General features: G+C 36.2%; 1 protein-coding gene across 1 annotated transcript; it reads left to right on the top strand.

Annotated features, from left to right (window-relative positions):
• The first annotated feature begins 255 nt into the window (after positions 1-255).
• LOC111148348 (phospholipid scramblase 1-like) lies at positions 256-27282 on the top strand. The gene is made up of 10 exons (XM_022504854.1): positions 256-439; positions 3561-3587; positions 6122-6205; positions 6852-6853; positions 10837-11046; positions 12652-12694; positions 14527-14747; positions 16166-16327; positions 24560-24721; positions 27029-27282. The coding sequence occupies exons 2-10, from the start codon at positions 3575-3577 to the stop codon at positions 27065-27067; spliced, it is 936 nt and encodes a 311-aa protein (XP_022360562.1). The 5' UTR covers positions 256-439; positions 3561-3574; the 3' UTR covers positions 27068-27282.
• The last annotated feature ends 388 nt before the right edge of the window (positions 27283-27670 follow it).

A 27670-nucleotide genomic window follows, 5' to 3' on the forward strand; every position in this document is an offset into this window, starting at 1 on the left:
TCACGCCCTCCAGCAGGCACGCGGGCGCTCGGGGACCGGGTAGGAACCAGGAAACGAAACCGGGAGAGTTTCTCGTCACCGAGGTCGCTCGGAGGTTCCCGCACTTCGCCTGGCGGCGGCATCACCGCGGCGACAGCCACAGGTGGGCGCGCACCGAGCGCGGGAGACGCGCGGGTTCCCGGGCAGGGTGCAGGGCGCTGGGGGGCTGCTGGCGGGGGCCGGGGCACGAGGGCTAGCGGGCTGGGTTTATGCTGGCTGGGTGAGTGGCGGTCAGGGTCCCGGAGGCCCCAGGGAACTACCCCGGAAGCAGAAGGGCGACTCGCGTGGGACCCCTCTGGCCCATCATTTTTTTCCTGCCCAGACTTCCTTGCAGGCTCAGCGCCCGCTTAGTACTGTTCACCTCTCCGCCGCGCTGAGGAACCCGGCAAGAGCCTGAGCTGTGAGTATCCGCCACTTACTGGGAGGGGGAGGGGACGGGTGGAATTAGAAGGGATGATTAATAGACCCTCTTAGCTGTCGTTTAACACTAAATATTAATTAGGTGTATGGATGGACCCCCCCAAACTGTGCTAGCCACCCTAGAACACCAGATGAATTGTAAAGAAAGCGGTGGTTTGCAGCTTAGAGGTTAAAACTTTTAGCTCTGGAGTCCACCTGTCTGATTGAATCCTGCCTCTACTACTTAATTTCTGTGGCCTCAGAATCAGTTTCTTCATCTTCATCCTTGTCTTTGAAATTGTGTAAAGATCCAAAAGGAGTTACAGGCGTTAGAGTGTGATATATATTAGTGTAAAGCTGTTGGAGTTGTGTCTAGCACTGCCCCAAGTACTCAGTAGGGTTAGCTTTTAATATATTTAATAGTAAAATCCCTGCTTCTCCAAGATTATTATCTGATTCCCATGTGGTTTTATTTATACAGCTATTCCTGGAGGTCCTACAATGGCTACTTCCCAGTTTCAGGAACAGGCAGGCCTTGTTTCTCCTAGTTTAGGAATGTGAGAAACATTAGTACAAGTGTCATTTAGTGGAATTGTCAAGGGATTCATGATTTCCTTTTTCATTGTTGAACTTTCTTAACCGCAGAACTTTCTCTTAATAGCATGTCCTAGAGTATGACAACTGTGAGGCTTTGAACACTGAGTAGACACAAGGAATGAAGAATAAATGAAAAGGGAAATGAGCAGATTTCTGCAGTTGGATAGAAAAGTGGGATGTAAAATAAGTGGCTGGATCAGAGACTAAGCACCCTTCACATTTGTAAGGGAGCTGTTCCTTATGACCAAAAGGAGTGAAATAATACTGTACACACCTTGTTCAGTCAACAAGCACCTGTGAAGTGCCTTGTCCTGTACAAAATAGGCCATCTTCTGGCCTTTGAGAGCATAGAATTCAGGGAGAGAGAGATTAAAGGTTACGAACTGTCCCCATACACTTCTCTATCCTAATGTCTGATGACCTCTTCCTCTCTTTTTTCTGTAATCCACAAAGTTTTCATTTCCTTAAGTGAGTAAAGTTCCTTCTAGCCACAGGACTTCTACTGTTCTCTGTCTATAATGCCTCACTTTTCCCCAAGCCCCACTCATGGCCTGGTTGATTTTAGACTTCCTTTGGCTCTCAGATTCAAAGGAAGTTAGGGACATAGAATTCTGTCACTGTCTTTAGAGCAGTAACGTTTTGCTAAAATAATGCAGAACATATATCCACATCTTGGGACTCAGAAAAATGTTAACTGCTTTGTTCTTAAACAATTAAGAAGCAAATATGAATAAATAATTCAAATCTAGTTTATGCCTAGTTTATAAGCATAGTAGTCTTAGATCTTCCAAATTAGGGATGCTTCCCTTGGATTCCAGATTGTACATTACTATTTTTTAAAGCAATAAGATAGAAATTTCAGGACTCCAAGATATGGGTCAAGGATTTCACTGTAGTATGAGTTATGGAGCCACGACTGATGGCACTTGCATTGTTTCTCTTCCCTGATGGAAGAGGTTTATAATTTTCAAATAGCCCAGAGCAGCAGTGGGTCTTATGGTGTCTGATAGAATAATTTTACCATACATACACTTACATAACTATAGTATATGATGCACTAATCTCCTCAGAAACTCTCATTTAACAGAATTAGGAAGAAGTGTGTAGTAATCAGATTATAATTTGAAGTTATATATTTGTCCTGAGGTGATTAAGATTCCAGTGGTACAATATATTTGACTTCCTTAGAAACTTTTATGTCTTTTAGTACAAGATGAATACAGTGTTCTTTTTCTTGGAAGTTTTTCAAGGATTTGTTTCTTAGTAAGGGTAGTGGGGACATTATTTAAAAGTTATTGTGTTAATTAACTAATTAATTAATTCACCCAGGACTCAGCTTAGTCATTTCCAAAACTGAGTGACATTACCTCTTTTTAATAGACCCTTAAGTTTGAGAAAATCAAAAGCAAACAGGAGTGGACAGGATGACATGATGAGTATCATCCTTATTCCACAAGTTCTTTATTTTACCTGGCACACATACAGCTACAACTTGTCACTTAACATTTTGTAACTGAACTTATGATATACCATTTTTCATGCTTGAGATACTGTGTAATTGCAAAAATTCTAAAACCTACAGCATAGTGTGGACCCAGATTTTGTTCTATAGTAGTTTTGCCATCAGGGACTCATTTTCACAAATCTGTAGTTTAAGACTCAAAATAATGTAACCAAGTAGGAAAGAAAAGAACAAATACAGACAAATAAGTTCTGCTTTAGAGTCTATTATTTTCCTTTCCTTGGATCTCTGGATAGGAGGTTTTGCCTTGTGTTAATTGTAATTAGCAGGCAGAAAGGAGATTGGGATTTTAAGTGGAGAGATCAGGGGGAATCAAGGAACTGGAAGGTAGAAGTACTGAGTGCATTGTGTTGTATTATTATTATTATTATTATTTTCTGTAGAAATAACCAAACACAAAATTTTGGTTGTATTGTTGTGATGCCACAACTATGACAACCCTTGAGAGTGGGTTCTCTGGCTAAAAGTGTATCTTGAAACATAGAACAAAGGGTCAGGCCTTTTCAAATTTACTATTCAAGTTGGGCAGAAAGTATCCACAGAACTTGGAATCCAGAGATACTTGCAGTACTGTAATCTGATAGCTAACCAGTCCTGGTGAAGCATGTTTAGAGCCCAACCCTAAGGCTGGGTGCTAGATCACACATTTCTTTTGTGTAGATTGGAAGGCTCCAGTTTTTGAGTTTAACTTGGATGCAATATGAGAACCTAAGATCATAGTGTTTTCCTTTTGGCTTTCTGCCTTATAAGACCCTCTCCCCACAAAGATTTGTAGAAAATGTCCACCATCCTGGGGTGACCCACAACTTCTTAAGTTGTACTCAGAACCACATCAGTGGGGAATGGGATCAAGACCAAAGGGTTCAAATGACCATTCTGGTAGACGAGATGAATAGACGAATATCTTATGTGTAAGTTTAGTTTCAGAATATCTTGTTTCAACTGTCATATTTGACCTATAAATTTTGTAAACAATGTAATAATATCAGGTCTTCTTTTTCAGAACTTTTCTAAATCATGGAAAAACAAAGTAAGTAATTTAGGTGTTTACTTTCATTTTATAATGTTAAATCTGTTGTTAATATGTTCTTTGTCATAATGTTTTATACAGTTTCTGAAAAGATATAATTTGTTTTGTTTTGTTTATGCTTTAGAACCCAGAGTCTAGTTCATTGTTTTGACATAGAGACAAAGTACACATATATCCACTACCACTAATTTTTCCTGTAAAAATATTTAAAAAAACCTTAGGTAAGCCTAAGGAATTTTAGTCTTACAGGGAAATATGTTATATAATTTACACTATCTTCCATCTAGATCAGTTTTTGCCTTTTTATGTGCATTTTATATGCATTAACATTATTCAATTCAAATTAACAGATAATAGATTTAATATATCAGTCTATTGTAATAAAATCTTCTTATACATCCTTGCTCTGTGTTTCATAACAGACACATGTGGGCAGGTTTAAATAAATAACAATCATTATGTTATGGCTTTTTACTATCAAGGAAATTCTAGGGGCACCTGGGTGGCTCAGTCAGTTAAACAGCCAACTCTGGATTTCAGCTCAGCTCATGATCTCAGGGTCATGGGATCAAGCCCCGCGTGGGGGAAAGTATGAAAAACAAAATCCTGCTTTGTGAGAAGGTTTATATTCTGTTTATTTTTGTTTAGCTACCAAAGAGACGTTTATCTTTCACCACAATGTCAACCTTGCTAGATATATTAAAAACTCTGTAGGACTAGAAACCCCAGCTTTCCTTCATGAAGTTTCTTTTCTTCTCTTAATGTTTGCTATATTAATTTAATTTTGCTTACAAAACTCAAGGCTTTTTAAATGTAAATTGATACAGTATTACACTGCCATATCTGCTGCAGCATTAGGATGCTTTAGATCATTTTAGAAGCATTCTTTTGGCCAAGGTCATAGTCACCTTTTAACTCTTCATCTATGTAATTGTGTGTGTGTTTAAGTGTGCATAATAGGAATAAAATGTATGTATGTATATATGTAAATATATATAGAAGTAAAAATAAAATTTCTTTATGATAACCTGACAGCCCCATGATATCTATAAGTTATTTTAAGTTCCATTTCCCAAATGCAGAAATCCATTCATAGTCATATTCCCTTTGGTCTACTTGACCTCTTCCCCATTTGCTTGTTTTCCCTTTATATGAATTTCTGCTCCTAGATATGTATATATATTTACTGTTGTTCAAACAATGTTACCTATTAAGAGGTGCCAAAATGTGACATATCATTCAAGAGTAGATCTGTTAGTCACACTTGCAGTGTGTTTTCTTGAGATCTGGTAAGTGTGATCTCACTCAGGTTGGGAGTGGGGGCTGTGGGCAGGGCCTTGAGAGCTAGAGAACTAGGAGGTAGGCCAACCCTTGAAGCCAACAAACAAGGGAATGGTTGGGATGGAAAGACCTGCAGTATTTCAGAGATCTATAATAAATCGGGTTATATTCCACTATCTGTTCAGGGAAAAAGCCCTGATGGAAGTAGAGGATTCTTTGTTACCTGAATTTTGCACAGTCTCCTTGGAGTCCATTCTACTGAAGTTATTATGAAGCCAATTGAATGGAGAAGGGTGGCTCACAATCCAGCTTTCCTACTGAAACCATATGAGTTGAGTGGTCTTTGAAGAACTATGGTAAAGAAGGATATAGGAAATATATCAGATTGAAAGTTTGACTTACTTTTTCTTCTATATTAATGCCATGCCTTCATCATTTGGTTAGAAACTATTTTGAATTTATAGTTAGCAAGCCATAATGAAACATGGTATAAGTGTAGTGTCCACTAGACCATAAGTTGCATGAAGACAGAGGCAGTATCACCTCAGAGGTCAACTCAGAGGCTGTACAGGAGGTGCTCAACAAATATTTCTTGTCTGATTGGGGTCACTACTAAATAAGTGACTAGAAAACACAAATATGAAGAATGATTAAAAATTCTCAACATAGTTTAATATGTTAGTTTTTTGTAATTCAGTCAGTTATGATTTTCATAGGTCATAATCCGTCAAATATTGGGAATTTTCTGTGGTTCAGCCTTATTGGGGGAGTTGCAGAATAAGCATAAAAAGGATATTTAAACACTAAAATGTATGCATTATTTTACATAATTAAAAAATAATTCTTGTAGCAGTAATTTAGATATCTTTGAAATCATCCATAATCTTTCCATTATGATCCCTACATCTTTCTTCAGTGTCTGCATGTGGTTTTAAAACACTGTTTTCCTACTACTAATGGAATCAAAATATGGAAGTGAACATTCATCAGGTATATCTGAGAACCGGAAATTCAGCCCCAGCAACTCAGCCATCTCATTTTATCAAAAAAGGAATTTGTTTGAAACAGGATTCTACTGCAAATTAAGTCTGATAGCAAGCATAGCTTGTTGTAGTTAAGTGAAGAATTCACTTTATCAATTTTAGTACAGCACAGGATCATATAAATGAAAATTGCCTAAGGACAATATATTTTTCTTTCTGACATATATTTTATTAAAGAAGGTATATGTTTTACCTCTCCCTGAATTGTAGATGGGCAAATGAGGGCTCCTTATCCAGGAACAAATTTACCACCTGGACATCCCCCTGAATATCCTTCAGCAGCATTCCAAGGGCGCTGTTTAAAGAATAAAAACCCCAGGGGCGCCTGGGTGGCTCAGTGGGTTAAGCCTCTGCCTTCAGCTCAGGTCCTGGGATGGAGCCCTGCATTGGGTTCTCTGCTCAGCAGGGAGCCTGCCTCCTCCTCTCTCTCTGCCTGCCTCTCTGCCTACTTGTGATCTCTATCTGTCAAATAAATAAATAAAATCTTTAAAAAAAAAAAAAGAATAAAAACCCCATATTTTTCAATTACTGATACTCCCCAAAGCATGTATATATCTATGTGTCTATCTCTGTATGTATATTTTAGTAGTGTCTTTTACTAAAAGTGCAATAATAAAATTGGCAGCCTAGTTCTTGATTATTTTGCTTGACTATGTAGTATCATAAATATCATCAAAGTAATTTTTACTTATACAGGATAGTAAAGATATAGAGTTAATAAAAAATAGAGAGGTTACATTTAGCAAATAAAGTCTGCACATAAATTAAACCCCAAAATACACATTTTAAGTGAGAGATTTAATTGATTCTTCATTTGTTCTGAAAATTTTCATCATGTAATCACATTTAGGAGATTTATCCTTGGGTATTTTTGAGTCAGATATTAGTTGAGAGTATTTGTGTACAGTGAGAGTCACAGAAAAGAACTTAAAGCTGGAAGCTGTAAGTAATAAAAATGCAGCTGCATGGGGATAATTCTCGTTTTCATCTCATAACATATGAAAGCTTTGCTTTTGTATACATCTTGAATCATGCTTTTCACCTAAGAAAAGCAGTTGAATCATATCACTCCATACTAGGGAGTACATTTTTCCCTTTGAACCAACAAATAGAAGACTTCAGAGATTCTCGTTTAGACAAATACAGTTATCAAAATTATTAGAACTTTACTAAATGGCAAAGATCATGGTGCACCCAAATTTGCAAGTAGTCTGACTACTACCATCTTGAGAGACCATCCTGGGGATTTAGGATCAAAAGGGATCATGTTTGGGCAGAAGGGTGTATCTCTTTTGTTTTCTACTCTGAGCAAATAAATCTGCTTGGGAATTAAATGGCCTTATTAATTGTCTAGCCAGAAATTTCCCAGTAGGGCCTGGATCTCATCCAGATGTTTGCAGTTTTAAGAATGGGAGCTAGAAAATCTCTAAGATATAGTTCTCAAGAGTGCCTGCACTTAAGTTGTACATGGAAGTTCTTAAAAACACTCTACCAGTGAACTATCCCAGGAAAATTAAAGCAGAAGCTCAGGTAGTGGGACCCAGGGTTAGTAATTTCTTTAATTCCCCAGGTAATTCTAATGTGCAGCCAGGGCTGAGAGCCACTGCTCTAAATTCTTATATGGCGATTGTTTGAAGAATTATTAGCAAGCTGCAATATGTATCCAAGGTACTTAGAGAATGACTTAATCCACCCCACAGCTAATTAAAAGTAGGTGATACATAATTAAATTCAGTTATAATCAGACAAGAGTTTGTAAGAAAAATATCTTAACTTTATTCCTCAAGTCCTAAGGCCACATATAGTGCCAGTCTTAATATGACAATGATGCTAACAGTAGTAATGGTTTAAAATTGAGAGCTCACAGTGTGTAATGTGGAGTAACTCATTTAATTCTCAACCTTATAAAGTTGTTATTAATCACCCCCCTTATGCAGGTGGGGAAAAGACATAGAGAGGCTGTCTCAGGCTTCACGTTCTGGCTTCTATACTTCATAGTTGTGCAGTGGTTCAAACAAGTTGTTAAACCTCTAAGCCTTAGTTCTTCTCTATAAACTGGGTCTAATATTTTCCAACTCAGTTTTGTTTGGAGATTGAATGAAAGTATATGTAAAACACCTATTACAAAGATTTACAAATAATAAGTGATTTAATATTAGTTGACTATTGTACTAATAATATGTTAAATCAATTGGACTTCATACAAATGAAAATATTACCCAAATTTCAGGTAATTCTGTATGCTTAATTCATTGATTTGGGAAATAATCAGCTATCCTCTCCAAGAGTCTCAAGAAGATTGAAATAATGTTAATAATGTAACCTATTAACTCATGTATCCCCATTTGGTTTGCCTGTGGTCTAATCTTTGCACTGTAGCCATCTTTAAAAATGCTTATCTGTTCATATTACGGACTATATTCAATGTGTACATCATTGGCTTGTTGCTTTTTTAAAATTAACATTTAATGTATTATTAGCCTCGGGGTACAGGTCTGCGAATCGTCAGGCCTACACACTTCACACACTCACCATAGCACATATCATCCCCAGTGTCCATAACCCAACCACTTTCTCCCTCCCCCTGCCCCAACCCTCAGTTTGTTTTGTGAGATTAAGAGTCTCTTATGGTTTATCTCCCCCACGTTGCCTTTCAAATTCCTCATATGTGCAAGCTGGTGCTTGTTGTTGCTTTTATGATAGAGGCCAAAATGCTTAATTTGGTTCACTAGACCTGAGGGGCTCCCCTGCCTTCTCTTTGACTGTCTCTTAAGCCTGACTCTCTGCTATTCAATGTGTTTTTTACAGATGGCTTTTTACAGATGTGTTACTATCCCAGGGCTTCTCTGTGAAACCTTTTTCCCTGTGCCCCTGATCTACTCAACTCCTTTGTATCCTTTAGATCTCAGCTGAAAGGCAGTCCTCAGGGATGATGTCCCAACTCCTTCCTTTTCTCTCTCCCCATCCCAACACTTTGTTTTGGCATATATAGTCATAAAAATCTGGTCCCTTCTTTCAAGGAGTTTGCCTTCGACTCTCGTTAATCAATTGATCATACTGGTCTTACGGATCTCTAGAGTAAAGGATAAATATAAGGTTATCTTCCCCTTAGGCAATGAGGACAGGGATTTCATCTGCATTTCTCATTTTAAATCCCAGTGCTCAGCATTCCTAAAAACTTTGTAAGATATAAATCAGATTATGGAACTCACTTGTCTGTTTAAAATCCTCAAAGTCCTGTCAGTCACACTTGGAATAAAATCGAAACTTCTTATGAATGGGCTTTCTAGATGAACTGCTCCTATTTCTTCACTGACAACAGATTCTATTCTTCCTCTTCTTTATGATGTTTCTCTCTTTCTCAGACATGCCAAATTCATTCTTAAAGTCTAAGATTTTTACGTTTGGTTTTCCTTCCTCTTGAACCTTTCTCACCGGGTCTTTACACAAAGCTTTTCCTTTCTCATATTCTAGATCTCAACAGACCTTTTTTTTTTTTTTTCCTATCTAAAGTAACTGGTTGATACCTTTCCCTCTCCACCATGCATTTTCTCTATGAGTTCCATCTGAAATCTTTTAAAAATAATTTATTTTTGTTTTCCCAAAAGTTGCCTATAATCATCCTGAGGATGGGTTACCTTGTTGATAGCTGTGTCCACTGATTCTAAAAGAAAGCCAGTCACATTGTAGAACATTGGTAAATATTTATTTATTCTAAGAAGGAATAAACTATAAAAACTATATTTAAAAAGTACTAATATGAGATTTAGTCTCTCTTCTAAATCTTTTTGTAATGGTGTATTTGCTATCAATGATTTTTTAAAAGCATTTATAAATTATTTATTATAAATAAATTTTTTAAAAGTATTTATAAATTGCCTGTTGTAACTTTTTACCTTCCTTGGTGCTCAAATTGTATTTTTTAGAGTGCTGAGAGCAGTAAATTTTGAAATTTAAATTTGTAACCTATTATAATGGATTTTTTTTTTCACGTAGGAGGTCTTAGGATAGGAATGTAATGTGGGTTTAAAGTTCAGGCCAATTGTTAACCCAGATAAGCACCTGGACAATACTGGAAGTAACAACATGTTTTTACCTCTATACCAGAGTTTCTCTACAGCAGCACTATAGTATTTTGGGATTTACAATTGTTTATTTTCAGGGTACTGTTCTGGTATTTCAGGAAATATTTAGCATCATCACTGGCCTCTGTCTACCAGATGCCAGTATCACCCTGTGTTCCAGCCAAAACAATCAAAAGTGTCTCCAGACTTTGCCAGATATTCCCTGAGGGGGCAAAACCACCCTTAGTTCTTTACATAAGGGAGGTACTGTTTCCACAACTCCAGAATTATCATATTTCTATAAAGTGCTTTGGTTTTAGAAATGCTAACTCAAAGCCTTTATTTTGGGCCTTTGACACAATGCCATCTCTCTTTTCTATTAAGGCATTCCAGAATCTTTTTGTAGGTGACTCTAGATCGTTGTTGATTTTCATCACTTTCTTAGGTTTCAAGACTATTTTCAACTGAGTTTTGAACAGTGAATAAGGCTTGGGCCAACTCTATTCACAGTCCCGAGCCCTATGGGAGGGGATATGAAACCACAAATATCTCATTGAAAAATTGATAGAGGATAAAAATACAAACTTTAAGCTTCATAGAAACAGGATTTCTGGGCTGAAATTTCAGTTGAGTAATCCCAAAAGAATTCACGTTTCATTTTCTGTGCAGTTATAAATTATTTCATCTGTTTATATTTCAGGACCTCCAGAGCACACTGGCTACCCTACCCCCCAGCCTGGCTACCCTGGCCCCCAGCCTGGCTTCCCTGGCCCCCAGCCTGGCTATCCTGGCCCCCAGCCTGGCTACCCTGGCCCCCAACCTGGCTATCCTGGCCCCCAGCCTGGCTATCCTGGCCCCCAGCCTGGTTACCCTGGCCCCAAGGCTGGCTACCCTGGCCCCCAGGCTGGCTACTCAATTCCACCAGCTGGTTATTCAGGTGCTGGCCAGGTAGGCTTTCCTGTCCAACACCAGCCAGTGTACAGTCAGCCAGGTGGACCTGCAGGGGTACCATGGATGCCAGCACCACCACCTCCAATAGATTGTCCACCTGGATTGGAATATTTAAGTCAGGTAATTTCAAATAAATGAAACACTCATAAAAAATAAAACCGTACTTATAGTTTACTTAATGAAATTAAGAAATGACTAATTCACAGAAGTCTGAAATGGTAAAACATTTTATACTAACAAGTTACGATACTTCTTCCAAGTGAAGTTTGCTTTTAAAGCAAAATGCAAATGTCCTAAGAAATTGTGTTTTCTTTGAATTTTTACTATAATCTGTGGTAATAGCCAATAACAAAATTTTATTAAGCACTATTTCCAGATTTTGTTCCTAAGTATAACACATGTATTGACTTATTTAATCCTTTTAGAAGCTTTATGATATATAGGTGCTATAATTATCATCATTTTACAGAAGAGGAAACTGAGGTCCAGAGAAGTTGTATAATTGACTTGGAGACAAAACACTAAGGAAGTGGGAATGGCTTCTTACTTCTGGAATCTTGGTGCTGGATCTCAGTATCTTTAATCTCAGCACCAAGTAACTTTCTGGAAGGTGAAAATAAACATTAAACTAAATTTGGTGTTGAGTGTCAATAAGAGATACCAAAAACAAAGAATTAATATTTTGTGTACAACATGATATACTTTTTATTATAAGTAATAAAACTGTATTTTATGATGCTTTGTTCTTTGGAAGAACCAATTTTATTAATGCCACCAGTAAGAAAAAAAAATCCTGGATTTTAGTGTACTGCATGATACCATATCCTAGCAATGTGAGGGTTAGTATTTGCCCAGTGTTGGAAATCTGGTAGGTAGAGCAGGAATATGAAATTTTATGTGTCTGATCAATAAACAAATAAATATATTCCTGTGGTAACCAACCAGCTTTCAGCAAATGAATTGGCTCTCTTGTACTCTCTGTACTAATTTCCCACAGTGCATTTGGGCAGCATGTATTGTAAGAACTTTTAGTAGTTCATACATTCTCTGACAAATACCTTGAATAGATTCTTTTTAAAATCAAGGCCTTACAGAATATATAGAGGAAGTTAAGTTGATACCAAAAGATGGTATCAAGCACACTTTGAAAAAAATTTTTTTAGATCCAGAAATAAGCTTTTCAAATGGATAGAGTCTTAATATTTCCTAAGTCTTTTCAAGAAGGAAATTTTTTAAAAAAATTGTTAGAGGGATTCTAGTGTGAGTCAATTTTATTTGACCTGAATTTGCCCACATTTTTTTTAAATTTTATTTATTTATTTGAGAGAGAGAAAGAGATTACAAGTAGGCAGAGAGGCAGGCAGAGAGAGAGGGAGAAACAGGCACCCTGCCCAGCAGAGAGCCCGATGCGGGGCTCGATCCCAGGACCCTGAGATCATGACCTGGGCCGAATCCACTGAGCCACCCAGACGCCCTCACTGAATTTGCCCACATTAATAGTGAACACATTCAATAGATTGTTTTTCAGTTAAAGATAATATTAACTTTAATTTTATACTTTTTTAAGTATGAAAGTTTAGAAGTAAGGTATTCTATTATTAAATACGGATAAATACTGATAATTGATTATATACATTCCTTAAAATATAAAAGCACTAATATTAATTTGGTTGGTGTAAAAAGCATGGCAATATACTTATAGCTTAATTGTTTTTGATGTAATAGATAGATCAGATACTGATTCATCAGCAAGTTGAGCTTCTGGAAGGTATGTATTCATTGTATTGATGATATTTCTAGAATGAGATATTTATACAGATAAGGGCATATCAACAACCACAAATGTAACACTTTCACTGATGTGGAAGAGTTAAGTCTGATTATTTATAAATGTCTCCATGATAATGAAATTATGGTAATTATCAGTAGCTCATTTCTAGTAAAATACTATTACTCTGAGCATCTGTCCTCATGCTACAGACCGTGACTTAGAAGGAAACTGATCAAAACTTACTTTTCTCTGAGTTCTCTCTAGAAATGACTTCAGCTGTTTTCTTCCCAGCCTATGATGATCTTGATATTGACACAGAACCAAATGCACTAGTTCAGTTACCTTAGTCCATTTAAAAAGCAAGTAAACTTCTTCAATTTGGATGAGTATGTTTTGGAGTTCATATAACCCTGTAAAACCTTTGTTCTGTGGGCTATGGATTGTCACCTTGGGTACAGAGCTAATGCAGTGTTGGAGGATGCTGGTCAGCAGGCCTGGAGGCCTACCTTCTTAGAACAGCACTATGGTAATCATAGAGTTATTTTGTTTTATTCTTATTTTTTTGAGTAACTAGAAGGTAACTTAGAGAGTGTGTAAAACCATTGACCTCATTTTACAGATAAACCAGCTGAAGAATTTTGAAATTAAACTACTTAATTAATGGATAATAGAGTCCATGTTATGAATCAGTTTAATTTTTTTCTCACAAAATATGTGACTGTCAGATGTTGAGGTCAAGGGTGGTTCTTTTAAAGAAAGAGCCCAAAGCCTGTTTGAGCCAGAGCAAAGGTACCTAAGGGAGGTCATGGTGATAGAATATATGAAGAACATCTCTACCTGACTAAAAGTCAGATAGACATTAGTGAGTGTTTTTTGTCCCGTATTTATCTTTTAATCATTCATTATTTTGGTGGCTCTGACATCCCATGACACACATTAACAAGGACTATAGACTAGTGGGACCATTAATTGTTCCTTTCTGGCTCTAAGCAAGGAGACATTTGCAATGTGTGGTTTAGTATGGGAACCCCACTGGTAAGCTATCACATGGGCATCAGCATTTAGCATACCTCTGCCTCCCTGTGAAGAGATAGCCCCCTCTAGAGTACAGAGCTTACTTAGGATGCCAGTGGCCTAGATAGCCTATGAGTTGCAGCCTTCGTTGCTAAGGACCTCTTCCCATTGTCTAGTACCCATCTCCCATTTCTGAACAACTACTGCTGAATTAAACAAGGGTGCTCTGGGCCTAATGCGATGTTCTAATTCATCTTCCATTTTCACCTTCCCTTTTTACGTGTATGCATTAAGAATAAGCCTTCTCACTACCTTCCCTCACACAGTGCAAAAACATAAGCCATGAATATTATATATATAAAAAAATTTATTTGATAGAATGTTTCATAGAGTATAAACATAGCAACCATCCTACATTCTCCTACATAACTGAATATATGGAAATTATACCAAGCAAGTGGATATTTTCTGCATACACCTAGCACAACTAAGACCATCTACAGCATTGCACCATCCCTCAGCAGCAGTCTGACTTTCAGACATGAGTCTACGGAATTAGATATATGAGTTGTTTTCTTTTCCATGTCTCACACAGGGACTCTTAATTTCTCTATGCCTTAAAACCTTTTCCTTCTTCTTTCCCTTTCCCATTTATCCTCCATCTAGATCATCTTTAAACACCTTTTCTTTTCTTTCTCCCTGTGTTACTTGAAGTATCATCTAAAAATGGCATAACTACACATTATAGTATCTTAGGATAGATTCAATATTCTTTTAGCATAATGGTCATAATGATTCCCCTTTTATGTTTGTAGTCTTAACAGGTTTTGAAACTAATAACAAATATGAAATTAAGAACAGCTTTGGACAGAGGATTTACTTTGCAGCAGAGGATACGGATTTCTGCACCCGAAATTGCTGTGGGGCTTCTAGGCCATTTACCATGAGAATTCTTGATAATATGGGCCAAGAGGTTATAACTCTGGAGAGACCACTAAAGTGTGACAGCTGTTGTTTCCCTTGCTGCCTTCAGGAGGTCAGTGAGCAATTACCAGGGTCATATGTAAAGTAGTTCAGCAAGAATTTTTACCCTTTCTTTGGATTATGTAATCAAATGAGATTTAAAGGAAAATTGGTCCATAAGCTCTCAGTGTATATTTGAGAGTAAATTGTCCAAGAAAGGCAGTGAAAAACAATGAACAGTTAGCCCCATGGCCATGAGTAGTGTGTCGCATGTGATTGAGATCAGAAATCTCAGAGACAGGGTTTCTTGATCTTCATGGAGAGCTGAGAAGGTAGGGCACCTTGGTCAAATCCATTACCTACAATGAACATGAAGAGCCTGGCCAAAGCCAGAACAGTGATACCATAGAGAATATCCTAGAATATCTTGTATGTGTTCATCTCACAGTGTGGGCCAACCTCACAGAAGGGCCTTCTCTGAAAAATTTCATGCCTGTTTTTTTTATATATCTATAAAAATTATGAATGTATTTGAGCCCCCATAAGAGGTATACGGTAGTTATGAATACCTTTAACTCCATAAAGACCAGGTATCCATTTTATTTACTTGGGAGCCCACTAATATAGAACGTGGATCTCAGAGGAGATGCTGGGGCACAGAGAGTTTATAGGGAAGTTGATTTTTGCATATATCTCCGTTGGCCTGAAACCAGCCCTGTTGGGGCCACTCAGTCATTCCAGAGAGGGAGCTGTGTGAGCATGACAGACACAGTTACAAATACATGAATATTTGAAATCTAATACTGTACATATTTTAAAAAGATAACTGAAGTTGTTCATGCTGAATTATTTATTTTCCATATCATTTAGGTTATATATAGTAATATTCATCAAGGAATATCTGAGGAAAAACTAAGAGTTTCATTGAATGTGCTCTATAATATAAAGCGTATATTAACATATAATGCACTATTGTAAAAAAGACCACACTAAGGCACTTTCAAGGTCACCTAGCTAAGTAGCAGAGCCAGGGTTCCAGGCTTCATTTTCTTTCCATTTTGGCACCATTGCTACTTATATTTAGAAATTGCCCCACTGTTCTGAGCTGTGTTCCTGCATCTAAACACTATTTTATAAGAAGTTTAAGAAAAGAGTTCCTTAACAATTTAGACATTTTTATAAATATGGAGAATAAAAAATGTACAAAGGCGAGTGGAGCAAAGCTTAAGAGTGGAAACGATGCATGCAATCTGCCCAAGTTTTTACCTCATTTTTCTTCTTTGAGGTTGGAAATCTGATACAAGTTAATTCACCTCTCTGTGCCTCAGTTACTTTCTCTATAATATGGATAATAGTACCAACCTTGTAGGGATGTGTTAGAAATTAAGTGGTGCTTAAAACAGTGTCTTACACTTCAAAAGTATTCAATAAATGAGTGATTACTAGACATTATAATTATTGTGATTTATATATATTCTTTTGCTTTTGTAGATAGCAATCCATGCTCCTCCTGGTGTACCTATAGGTTATGTTATTCAGAACTGGCATCTGTGCCTGCCCAGGTTTACAATTCAAAATGAGAGGAGAGAGGATGTACTAAAAATTACTGGTCCATGTGTTCTATGCAGCTGTTGTGCAGATGTTGATTTTGAGGTAAGAGATGTGATAATGTTTATAGGTCTTGATTTCCTCTTAAAGGGTAATATAATTTGGGAGGATGTTACAAATAAAATAAATGTGTGTGTCCTGATATTTCAAGAAGACAGTGTGCTTATATATTTAACTTTGGTCAGAAAGGTGGTTAATACTGTGATCAAGCATCAGTGTTGATTATACTAAATGGAAAAAAAGAAGCAGAGCTTTGTAGTCAGATAAACAAATAGATATAAGCAAAACATCCAACATTTGAACATGGTGGTGTCTATATGGATGCTCCGTATATTATCCATTTAAAATAAAATGTGAACCTCATCATCTATGTCTGATTGCCAAAGCATATGAATCCTTCCCTAATCTGAAATACAGGCTGCCAGTGCTCTAGATCCTCTTCAGAAGTTCTGACATCTTTGAGTTCCTACAAACAGCTCACTAACGCAAAGAGAGTTTTAAGAAAGATAGTGGAACATATACTTCCCAGTTATGCCTCTCTTTATCCTTGTGTTAAATTGATCACTGTAGGGGCGCCTGGATGGCTCAGTGGGTTAAACCCTCTGCCTTTGGCTCAGGTCATGATCCCAGGGTCCTGGGATCGAGCCCCACATCGGGCTCTCTCTCTCCCTCTCTCTCTCTGCCTGCCTCTCTGCCTACTTGTGATCTCTGTCTGTCAAATAAATAAATAAAATGTTTTTTTTTTTATTTGATCGCTGTAAACCATAATTTATCTGTGTATTTATGACGCGAAGGAGTTTCATTACAGCAATTTTTCCATAGATGGCCTAGTCTTGTAGCCCAAATTATTTAGTTGCAAATATTTAAAAATAGGGAGATTTTATAACTTAATATTAATCCCATGATTCTCTTGGAAAAATTATAAAATATGTTAAGCTGGACGACCATTTGTACAAAAAGGGGCAAAAATCTAAAACTGAGCAGGGCTGCCTTATAAGATGTATGCAATCTGACACTGTCCCCTGACTTCCTACAGTTTTCCACTCTCCAGCTCCATTCTTTATATTATCTTCCTGGCTTCTCTAATCATATGATTTTCAAGTCCTTTGTTAGACCCTGGTTGTATAAAAATGACTTCTTCCCCTCAGTGACTTCAGAGTCAAATGAGAGAGACAGGCACTTCTAAGAAAACATGTGATATAATAGAAACTTTATAAAGACTCTTACAAAGGCATATACATAGTGTAAGGGGGGAATTGAGGGGATATATGATAAGCATGTGTAAAGACTTATAGTTTTTGTATAATAATAGTTCTCTATGTAGGGGTTATCATTCCTATGAAAGAGCCAGAGGACTGAGAGGTAATTGTTCTTTGAGGGAATATTAATAGAATTTTTGCTGACATAGACTTTATTTGTAGAAAATGAGTGAAAATACTGGTGCAACAAGTGAAATTGGATTGTGAAACTTTTATATTTAATGCTAAGGAATTTAGAAATCTCCCAGCAACCCTTCTCAGTGGATGCCTTAAAGCATCCATTATATATAATGAGTTAACTAGTCTCCTGTGCATCTAGAATGGTTCTAACTAGGTAGCATCTTTGAGAGAATTGAGAATGTAGTCCCTTGAATCATTTTCTGTAGGCTAGGTATAATGAAAAGTTTGAAATCAGGAATTATCAGTAAGGAACCACAGTGGAACATGAACTCCATCATAGTATTAATGGTATGGAAACAAAGTAGAGAAGAATGGCCTGAACACAGCAGGAGCAGGAGCCATTCTAAAGGGAGAACTAATTCAGAGACATTTCATAAGTATACCAAATGGAACTAATTCATGGCTTTGATGTCAACTGAGCATGAAAGAAAATTTGGAGATGATTCTGATTCATGTTGTTCTAATATCTGATGTTTAAGAAGCTCAATGAGGGCACCTGGGTGCCTCAGTTGGTTAAGTAACCAACTCTTGATTTGGCCTCAGGTCATGATCTCAGGGTTGTGAGACTGACAGATGGAGCCTGGGGATGGAGCCTGCTTAAGATTCTCTCTCTCCATCTCTCTTTGCCACCAACTGCCCACCCCCAATCTCTCAATCCCTCTCTCTCTCTCTCTCTCAAAAAAAAGAAAAAAAAAAAAAAACCAGCAGCTGAATGGATAATGATGCCATTAGCCAGGTTAACAATCTTGGAGAAGAAATAGTTAATTTGTGAGAACCTCATAATTTGTATTTCAGTTATGTTGGGTTTTTAGTATGTAGAAAAAAAGTTTGGGATGTTTTCAGCATATAGATGGTAGTTGAAGCCATGAGATTCTCCGAAGGGTGAGTAGAAGAAAGACAAGCAGACTTTTTATCCCATGGAGGCAATAAGGGAATTTGTTTCCTTCCAAGACTTTTGGTAGGGGGAAAAAAACCCATGAAACTGCTAATACATTATAGTTCCCTCTATGTATCTGAAGTCAATTCATACCACTCTTATGGATGAGGAACATCATAACATAGAAATTGATCCTGAGTGGTGATACAGATAACATAATTGAATGCAAAAGCACACTAGAAGGAGATTGCCAAAGACTGATCACCAAAACACTCTCTGTTCCTATAGAAAAAGCTGATACTCACATGAAAAGATAAAAAATTATATAATGTTCTAAGAATTAATTCACCACCAACAAACTGCATATAATAGAACAGTCTGCAATCAATTATATAAGAAATATCTAAATAAACATTAAAGAGGCTAAAGAAGCAGCAAAAAAGTTCATAAGGAGAAAATGAGACTATTATAAAAAAGGACAGGAGGATCTGAAAACAAACCAAATAGAAATTCCAGAAATAAGGAACACTCATTGATGAAATCTCATTGGGAGGGTGGAGCTGAAACCCTGCATTGGGTTGAGCTGAAAATTAGATACAGGTGAAGAGGGAAATAATGAACTGGATGATCTATATGAGGAAAATAAATGGGAGAGTGGGAAAAGATAAATTTGAAAGGATCAAAAAAATTTAAAGGAATGTGAAAACTAGAATAAACTACTCTTCATGTGCCAAAGAGGAGTCACAGAAAAAGAGAATACAGAGAATGTGCCAAAATAGTATTCAAAGGGATAAATGAATAAAAATCATGCAGACTTGATGCATGGTTTCTCAGTCTCAAAAAGTACAAGGAGTTCTGAGTAAGAAGAAGGAATGACACCCAAATACAACTTGAACTGCAAACTTCAATCTAAAAAGGAAATCTAAAATCAGCAAGTGGGAGGGGGAAGGTTATCTCTAATATGTAATTCCCTGTTAGGAATTATGAACAATTTATCCTAAGTTTACTGGCTACTTTTGTTTGTGGTCTTTGAATTGCATATTCATATCCATTGTCTGTATTTTTATTAGATTGTTTATTTTTATCTTGTCAATTTATAAATGTAATTTGTATGTAAATATAATTTGTATGTTGAAGATATCAACCCTGTCCTCTGATCTGCAAATAGTTTCCACAAATCTACCCTTTGTGGAACTTACATATTTATGTATGTGTATGTATGTATGTGTGTGTGTATACACACACACATATATATATCATATATAGGCACATATATCTATTTAATATCTTGCCATTCTCCTGTCTTGATTATGAAGTTACCCCCAACTTTATATTTTATTTACTCATTTTTTAATCTTTTTTATATTTAAATCTTTAACTTACCAGGAATTTTACTTATAGAAGATAGGATCAAACATCTTTCTCCTTCAGATGGCTAGACAGCTGTGTCATCACAATTTATTAAATGAAGTATTCATTCCTTAATGAATTGAAATACTATACATTAAATTTCCATAAATGGGGCCCCTGGGTGGCTCAGTGTGTTGAAGCCTCTATCTTTGGCTCAGGTCATGATCCCAATGTCCTGGGATCGAGCCCTGCATCAGGCTCTCTGCTCAGCAGGGAGCCTGGCTTCCTCCTCTCTCTCTCTGTCTGCCTCCCCCCCTACTTGAGATCTCTGTCAAATAAATAAATAAATTCCCATAAATGATAGGATCTATTTTAGATTTTCGTTTCATTGATCTAATTATCTGTTCTTACAACAGTGCCTTATGATTCAATTATGGCAACTTAATTATGTATTCTATTTTAAGTCATAGCCAAAGAGCCACTTATTAGTCTTCTTTATTGTGTTTTTTGCTGCTATCAGATTTTTCCTTTCCTGTGAATATCAAGGCAATTTTTCAGAAGTTAGAATCCTATTAGTATTGTATTAAATCTGTATACCATTTTTAAAAATTAACATTTTTATGAGGCTAAACCCGTCTCATCCCAGAAATGTTATGCCTTTTTATTCATTCATATCTAATTTTATATTCTTCATAAGATATGGGTTTCTTTATATAGAACTTCTTTTTTTGTTAAAAATTTCCTAAGTAATTTAGAGGCATTTTCACTATTAAGAAGGAATAGAGATATGTTAAGTACTTATTCTTATTGAAAAAGGCTATTTATTTGTTTACCTTCTATCCAGTCTTCTGACTGGACTAAGTATTTAACTGAAGAAACATTTTTGCTTATTTATACTTAATTTTTCTATTTAAAAATTACAGAGCAAAGTGAAATCATTTTAACTGTTCTCATGTTTATTTACCAATTAGCTCATTTTCTTTTCTAGTCTATTCTAGCAGCAAAACTGAATAGTAATGCCAATTGTGAGAATACCTACCAAGTTGATGACTTCAGTTGAAATAGCAGCAATGTTTCACAATTTAGAAAGACATTGGCTATTATTTTTCATGTTGTGTTTCTAGTCCTATTTTACCTAGAGCAGGAATTAGCAAAAAAAAAATTTTTTTTAAGATGAGATAGAAAACATTTTAGACTTTATGGGCCATATGGTCATTGTGTGCAACTCTTCAAATCGGTCATTGTAGCATGAAGATAGTTATAGACAATATATAAATACAGCATATAACTGTGTCCTAATGTGACTTTTTTACAAAAAAGCGGGTAGGCTAGATTTGGCCCACTGATCATTGTTTGCTGACCCTTGTTGTAGATTTTTACTAAGAATTGATACCTAACTGTCTAAAAGCAGGGTATCACAATGGTCATGAGTATAGACTCTGGAACAGAGTGCCTGGGTTTGAAATCCTTCCCACAACTTCTTATCTGTGTGAACTTAGACAAATTATTTAAACTCTTCTTGCCTCAGTTTTTCTATATGAAAACTGTGTTTAATAATAGTACTATTTTGAAGTCAATCAGAGAAAGACAATTATATGATCTCTCTGATATGAGGAATTTGAGAGGCAGAATTGGGGGTTTGGGGAGTAGGGAAGGAAAAAGTGAAACAAGATGGGATCAGGAGAGAGACAAACCATAAGAGACTCTTAATCTTACAAAACAGACCGAGGGTTGGTGGGGGTAGGGCAGGAGGGAGAGGGTGGTTGGGTTATGGACATTGGGGAAGGTATGTGCTATGGTGAGTGCTGTGAAGTATGTAAGCCTGATAATTCACAGACCTGTACCCCTGGGGCAAATAATACATTATATGTCAATAAAAATAATTAATAAAAAATAGTACATATTTTGTAAAGATATTGTGAGGGGGAAAAAAAAATCACCTAATACTTATAAAGCATTTATATGTTATGCATATGCTAAATGTTGTATAATTGCTTAATTAGCAAATAAATAAAATACATTTTCAGCATTCTTTTGACACTTAACCTAGGTTCTATGTGCTAATGTTCTATTTGAATTTTTTGCATTTATATTATAAGATGAGCCTATAGATTTTTTTAGAATACCACTATCAGTTCTCAGTATATATGTATAAGTATATAATATTAGTTTATTATTTCTAGAAGTTATAATCATTTTATTATATAGATTTTCCATTTTCAAATACCTAGAATTTAGCTAAAAATTATCTAATCCTATTTACTTTTCAGTTATAAATCATTATCCACATTTCTGAGCCTTTTCATAAAAAGTTATATGTTCTACTTACATAAATTTTAGTAAATTTTTAAATTTCTTCCTATTGGAATTAAAAGGAGAAAAGTCAATATTGGTTAAATCTAGTGGTAGGATTATGGTGGCTTATAAATTATCTTTTGTATATTTTATTTTAAAAACACTTCTGAAATTAATAATGACTAAATTTAAAAATAAATATAAGGTTTTATTACTAGCTTCAAATGCTAATGACAGCTATTGAGGTTATAAAACACAGGTATGCAGAGGCACCTGGGTGGTGCAGTCGGTTAAGTATCTGACTCTTGGTTTCAGCTCAGGTCATGATCTCAGGGTCCTGAGATCCAGCCCCATGTCAGGCTGCCTGCTCAGTGTGGAGTCTGCTTGAGATTCTCTCTCCCTCAACCTCTCCTGCTCATGCTCTCTCTTTCAAATAAATAAATAAGTCTTTAAAAACAAACAAACAAAAAACACAGGCATGCAAGAGGAATTTGTTTTATTCTGTTTAGCCACAATAATGTTGCATAACAAATAACCCCTAAAACTCAGTAGCTTAAAACTACAGGTATTTATTCTCATGCTAATGAATATGCAGGTCAGTTGTGTCTCAGGGAGTATACTGAGGCTCAGCTAGATGGCTCTGATTTGGAATGTAAGTTGCCCTCAGGTCTACTCCATGTATATTCATTCTGGAGCTGTAGCAAATGCGGCTACCTGGATCCTGTGTTTCTAGTGGCTGATCACTGGAGAACAAGAGCCAGGGCAAACAACTTAACCATGTTTAAGGCCTTTGCTCATGTCACATCTATTAACATTCCATTAGTCAGGCAAGTCATATGGGCAACTCTGTCAGTGTACAGGGACATGTTCTGGGCTTACAATTGGTGGGGGAGGGTAGTGCATGAATATTTGCTGAACAATAATCTATGCTATCACAGTCATATTAGAAGTTTATTTCAGATTTGTAAAGAACCCATCAACCCAAGCCAAAATAAAATGAGTCAGCTGTTTTTAGTTTCCCCACGTTTTTTAACAGATTTTATTTATTTATTTGACTGAGAGAGACAGCACAAGGAGGGGGAGCAACAGAGGGAGAGGGAGAAGCAGACTCCCCGCTGAGCAGGGAGCCTAATGCCGGACTCCCATCTGATGACCCCTGGGATCATGGCCTAAGCCAAAGGCAGACACTTAACTGACTGAGCCACCCAGGGCACCTAGTTTCCCCATATTTATTTTGCTGTTCTCAACCTGAGCTAGGGCTTCAGTGGGTGTTGCTAGCACCTGTGGTACCTTGTGCACATTTGAAAAGGACTTCTTTTCCTGGTTTGACATAACTCTACATGCAAATACCATGGTAAGTGTGGGTTACATTCATCCCCCCACGTACCTACTTGGTAAGTGCATTTGTCCAGCCATGAAATGTTCAACTCTTTATAATGGCCCAGGGCTTCCCTCAGGCAGAATTGTAAAATTAGAAAAATTTTACTTTGGAGCCCTTTTTATCATCCACCCTTCTTCTTTTTGTTGTTCACTGTCTATCCACCCCACTGTTCAGTCTTACCCCAACCCTTGACCTGCAGCATCCCATCAAGTTACTTATTGGTTATTTTCCTTTACTCAAAACTGCCAGTCTTCTTTTCCAGGCTCTTTGCATTTCATATTTTTCTACAGATGGTAGTAATGAACCCTCCCATCACATTTTTTTTTAAGATTTTTATTTATTTATTTGACAGACAGAGATGACAAGTAGGCAGAGGCAGGCAGAGAGAGAGGAGGAAGCAGGCTCCCCGCTGAGCAGAGCCGGATGCGGGGCTCGATCCCAGAACCCTGGGATCATGACCTGAGCGGAAGGCAGAGGCTTTAACCCACTGAGCCACCCAGGTGCCCCAATCCTCCCATCACATTTAAACACTCAGCTTATATAAACTCTCTGTGCTTCTCTTACAGCATGGGGGACTCATTTAGTACCTACCTGATGGTCTTCTAGAAATTTCACCAAAGAAACATTTTGTATTTTTACCTTTTTCTGCTTAAATTTTGTTTTAGATCAACTTATTTATGATTATTTTAACGTAGAACAGAAAATATTAAATAAGCAAAACTACTTTCATGTAAGTTCTCTGCAGCAAAGAAACAGGTTTATTTTTTCATGCATCTGAAAGTAGATACAAGAATGTATATGCATTTAATAGTGATATAATGTTCATAGTTAAGTATTACACATAATTTTGATAGAGTATTTCATTTTATTTCAACTTTTAGTTTGTTACTAGTTTTCTAGAATTCTTTAAGGTTGTATTTTTTTTTTCACTTTAGATTAAATCTCTTGATGAAGAAAATGTGGTTGGCAAGATTTCCAAGCAGTGGACTGGTCTCGTGAGAGAGGCATTTACAGATGCTGATAACTTTGGTATCCAGTTCCCTTTAGACCTTGATGTGAAAATGAAAGCTGTGATGCTCGGTGCATGTTTCCTTATTGTAAGTCTATTCTGCTAATCTTGGGTTTAGATGGTTTCTCTAGTATCATTCTGAAATGACTGAGTAAACTGTACATTTTTAAATGACTTTGTGAAATTTATAGGTTTTATTCCAAGGGGCCCATTTAATTCTAGCCCTGAAATTTCATTATCTTCTGGTATTCTGGGTTCGCAGGTACCTAGTTTCTCTGGAGAGTCTATGAAATTTCATATGGTAATAGAAGGACCTCATGTGTTAAGAAGGGGCCCTGGTCTTTGGGGTTTTTATTTAAAAATTGAAGTCAGTGCTGTGAAAAAGAGTTTGAATTTGGACTTGCATGGAATAGACTCAGTCAAACAAGATTTTGCCCAGCTTTCATTATTAAATTAAATCATCTTATACAGGAGTGCAAACTGCAGTAAGAGTAAACATCCCATTGAGCCATTAAATAGAACTGCCATTTGAGAGGAATTACGTGGGATAGTGCAGTGATTCTGAACTTACCTTCACATTTAATCAGCTAGGGAACTTTAAAAAACCCCAAGTATCAGGCTGTACCCCAATTTAACTAAATTAAAGGCTCAGAATTAGAAGTTTGTATAGCTCCCCAGGTGACTATGCAGCCAAAATCAAGGGCTCCCGGGACAGAGCAATAGTTTTCAAGCCAAGCTGCTCAATAGAAATACCTGGATAGCTTTCAAACTCCCTGTGTCAAGACTACATGCAGATAGTGTTCAAAATCTCGGGAGGTGGGACCAAGCCTGCAAGCTGTTTAGAACTGTCAGGTGACTCCAATAAACAAGCAGGGTTTGGAGCCACTAGATGAACATCTTAAACACTGACATGGGGATGCAATCCCAAAAAACTAAAAAGTGAGCGAATATACAGAAAAAGAATCCAGTTGCTTCAACAAATAAGTGTCCATAAAATAAAAAGATAAAAAATAATATAAAGAGAGAGATAAACTTAAGAGACCTCAACTTATGCAGTTTGTAGACCATATTTAGATACTGATTTGAACAAATGAATATAAAAAGACATTTAGAAGGAATTCAGAGAAATTTGAACACTAATTGGCTATTTGATGATATTACTAGATTATTATTTTTTAAAAATATGCTAGTGATATTAGGCTTATATAAAAACAAAAGAGTACAAATTTTTAGGGGCACACACTGAAGTGTTTCAGTATAAAATGGTATGATATCACAGATTTGCTTTTAAATAATGAGGTTGAGGGCAGGGGGATCTAGGGGATAGAGTGATTAATGAACCAAGATTGGTCAGGTTAATAATTATTAAAGCTTGGTGAGTGGATATTGAGATTTTATTTTGCTATTCTATCTAATTTGGGATAGGGCCAATATTTTCTACATAAAGTTTTAATATAACCACAGTTCGGTTTAAAAACTGTTTTCACTGTTTATTTCATGGGAAAAGTAAAATTAACCTTAGGAAACTGTTTGACCAGACATACACACACCATAACCAAAGGTATGGGGTGTAAAAGGGAGAAAGGACAGTCTGAGGTGTTTGGATAGATGAAAAACAGGGTTGGGAGTTGTGGTGGGGTTATTAGGAAATGACTATGATGTACATTGGGCCTCTTCTAAAGGACTTTTAAAGGTTGGACAACTTCTTGTATATGTGGGGAAAATACTGAAAATTATTTAGTTAATTGGTTGGTTTTAAACCAGGTATAAATAAAATAGTTATAAATCCAAATCTCAGAAAGATAAATCCTGCTGACTATGTAAGAAATGGATTGAGGAGAGGTAAAATTATCATACTGCAGTTGCAAGTGAATGATGATAAGGATTAAATTATTTCTTTGTGAACAGATAATGAAAATGATAGATGTGACAGAAAATCCATAGGATTTGATAAAAGTCATAGGGAAGAGGGTCTGGTTAGACACTGATATAGTGAGACAAGTTGGGGAACACAGTGGACAAGTTTGCAAGAGAAATCATAAAACTGGGCCAAAAAAATCTAAGATGCATGCTACCTCTAAGATGGCTGTCATTCTCCTGAAAAAATCTGAATGTTGTACTTTGAATTCCAGTCTTAAGAAAAGTTGTATTACTAGAGAAGGAGTACAAAAAGTTAAGAAAGAAAAATCAAAAAGAGAAATATTTTGAGTGGCATGAGAAAAAGTGAAATTTAGAAACATTACCAGAGAATAAATTAAATTCATGCAGGCAATCAGTAAATGAACAGAATTACAGGATGTACTTGCTACTGTATTGGAAAGCTATCAACTTTTCCCAGATGCTGATCTCTGCTTTGTTGCTGAAAACTCATTTCCATATTTTTGTTCTTATCTAGGACTTCATGTTTTTTGAAAGGAATGGAAACAACGAATAAAAAGGAGCATGGTAATGTGAATTAATGAAAGTCTCCTCAGAAAGTTTGAAGTCTGTGAATTGATTGGGACTATGTAAAAAAAAAAGCTGTTTTTTTTTTCTTTGTTGAAATAACTAATAGCATATGTGAATTATACTGTGATACCTGAAGTTCCTGTTATATATGACTTGGAATTATGAGTTTATTTTCTATATCACTTACTTATAAATGTTCTTATGCATTTTCTTTTATTTCATACATGTTCTTTTTCTTTGTGTATTTTGGAGAAAGGACATGTGAATTTTTACATTTAATCATGAAACTTCCCATGGTAACTTGTTTTGAACTGTAATTTCTTTTATTTTCAATTTTTATAGAAAATTAACTAAAGCCTTATTAAAGTAATTTAACATAAAAGTTACATTTTATTAAATATAGTTCCAGTTTACTTCACATGTGTAAAAACTAATGTTACTTTGCAAATACTATATAATCACATAAGTGAAAATCGATATAATTTCAATTTCCTTTACAACTATGTTAAAATAATACTTAATATTCATATTACCGAGGAACATAAAATGTGTATTTGTTTTTGTTCAGCAAATTACAGTATATATAATT

This window comes from Enhydra lutris, unplaced genomic scaffold, assembly GCF_002288905.1.
Source record: "Enhydra lutris kenyoni isolate GAN:26980312 unplaced genomic scaffold, ASM228890v2 scaffoldscaffold2, whole genome shotgun sequence".
Lineage (NCBI taxonomy): Eukaryota > Metazoa > Chordata > Mammalia > Carnivora > Mustelidae > Enhydra > Enhydra lutris.

Bases quoted from the DNA above. Each gene is read 5' to 3' on its own strand.
- LOC111148348 (XM_022504854.1), top strand. The intron at 12,695-14,526 runs GTATGTATTCAT...TTATGTTTGTAG, and splicing joins GCAAGTTGAGCTTCTGGAAG to TCTTAACAGGTTTTGAAACT. The intron at 14,748-16,165 runs GTCAGTGAGCAA...TTGCTTTTGTAG, and splicing joins TCCCTTGCTGCCTTCAGGAG to ATAGCAATCCATGCTCCTCC.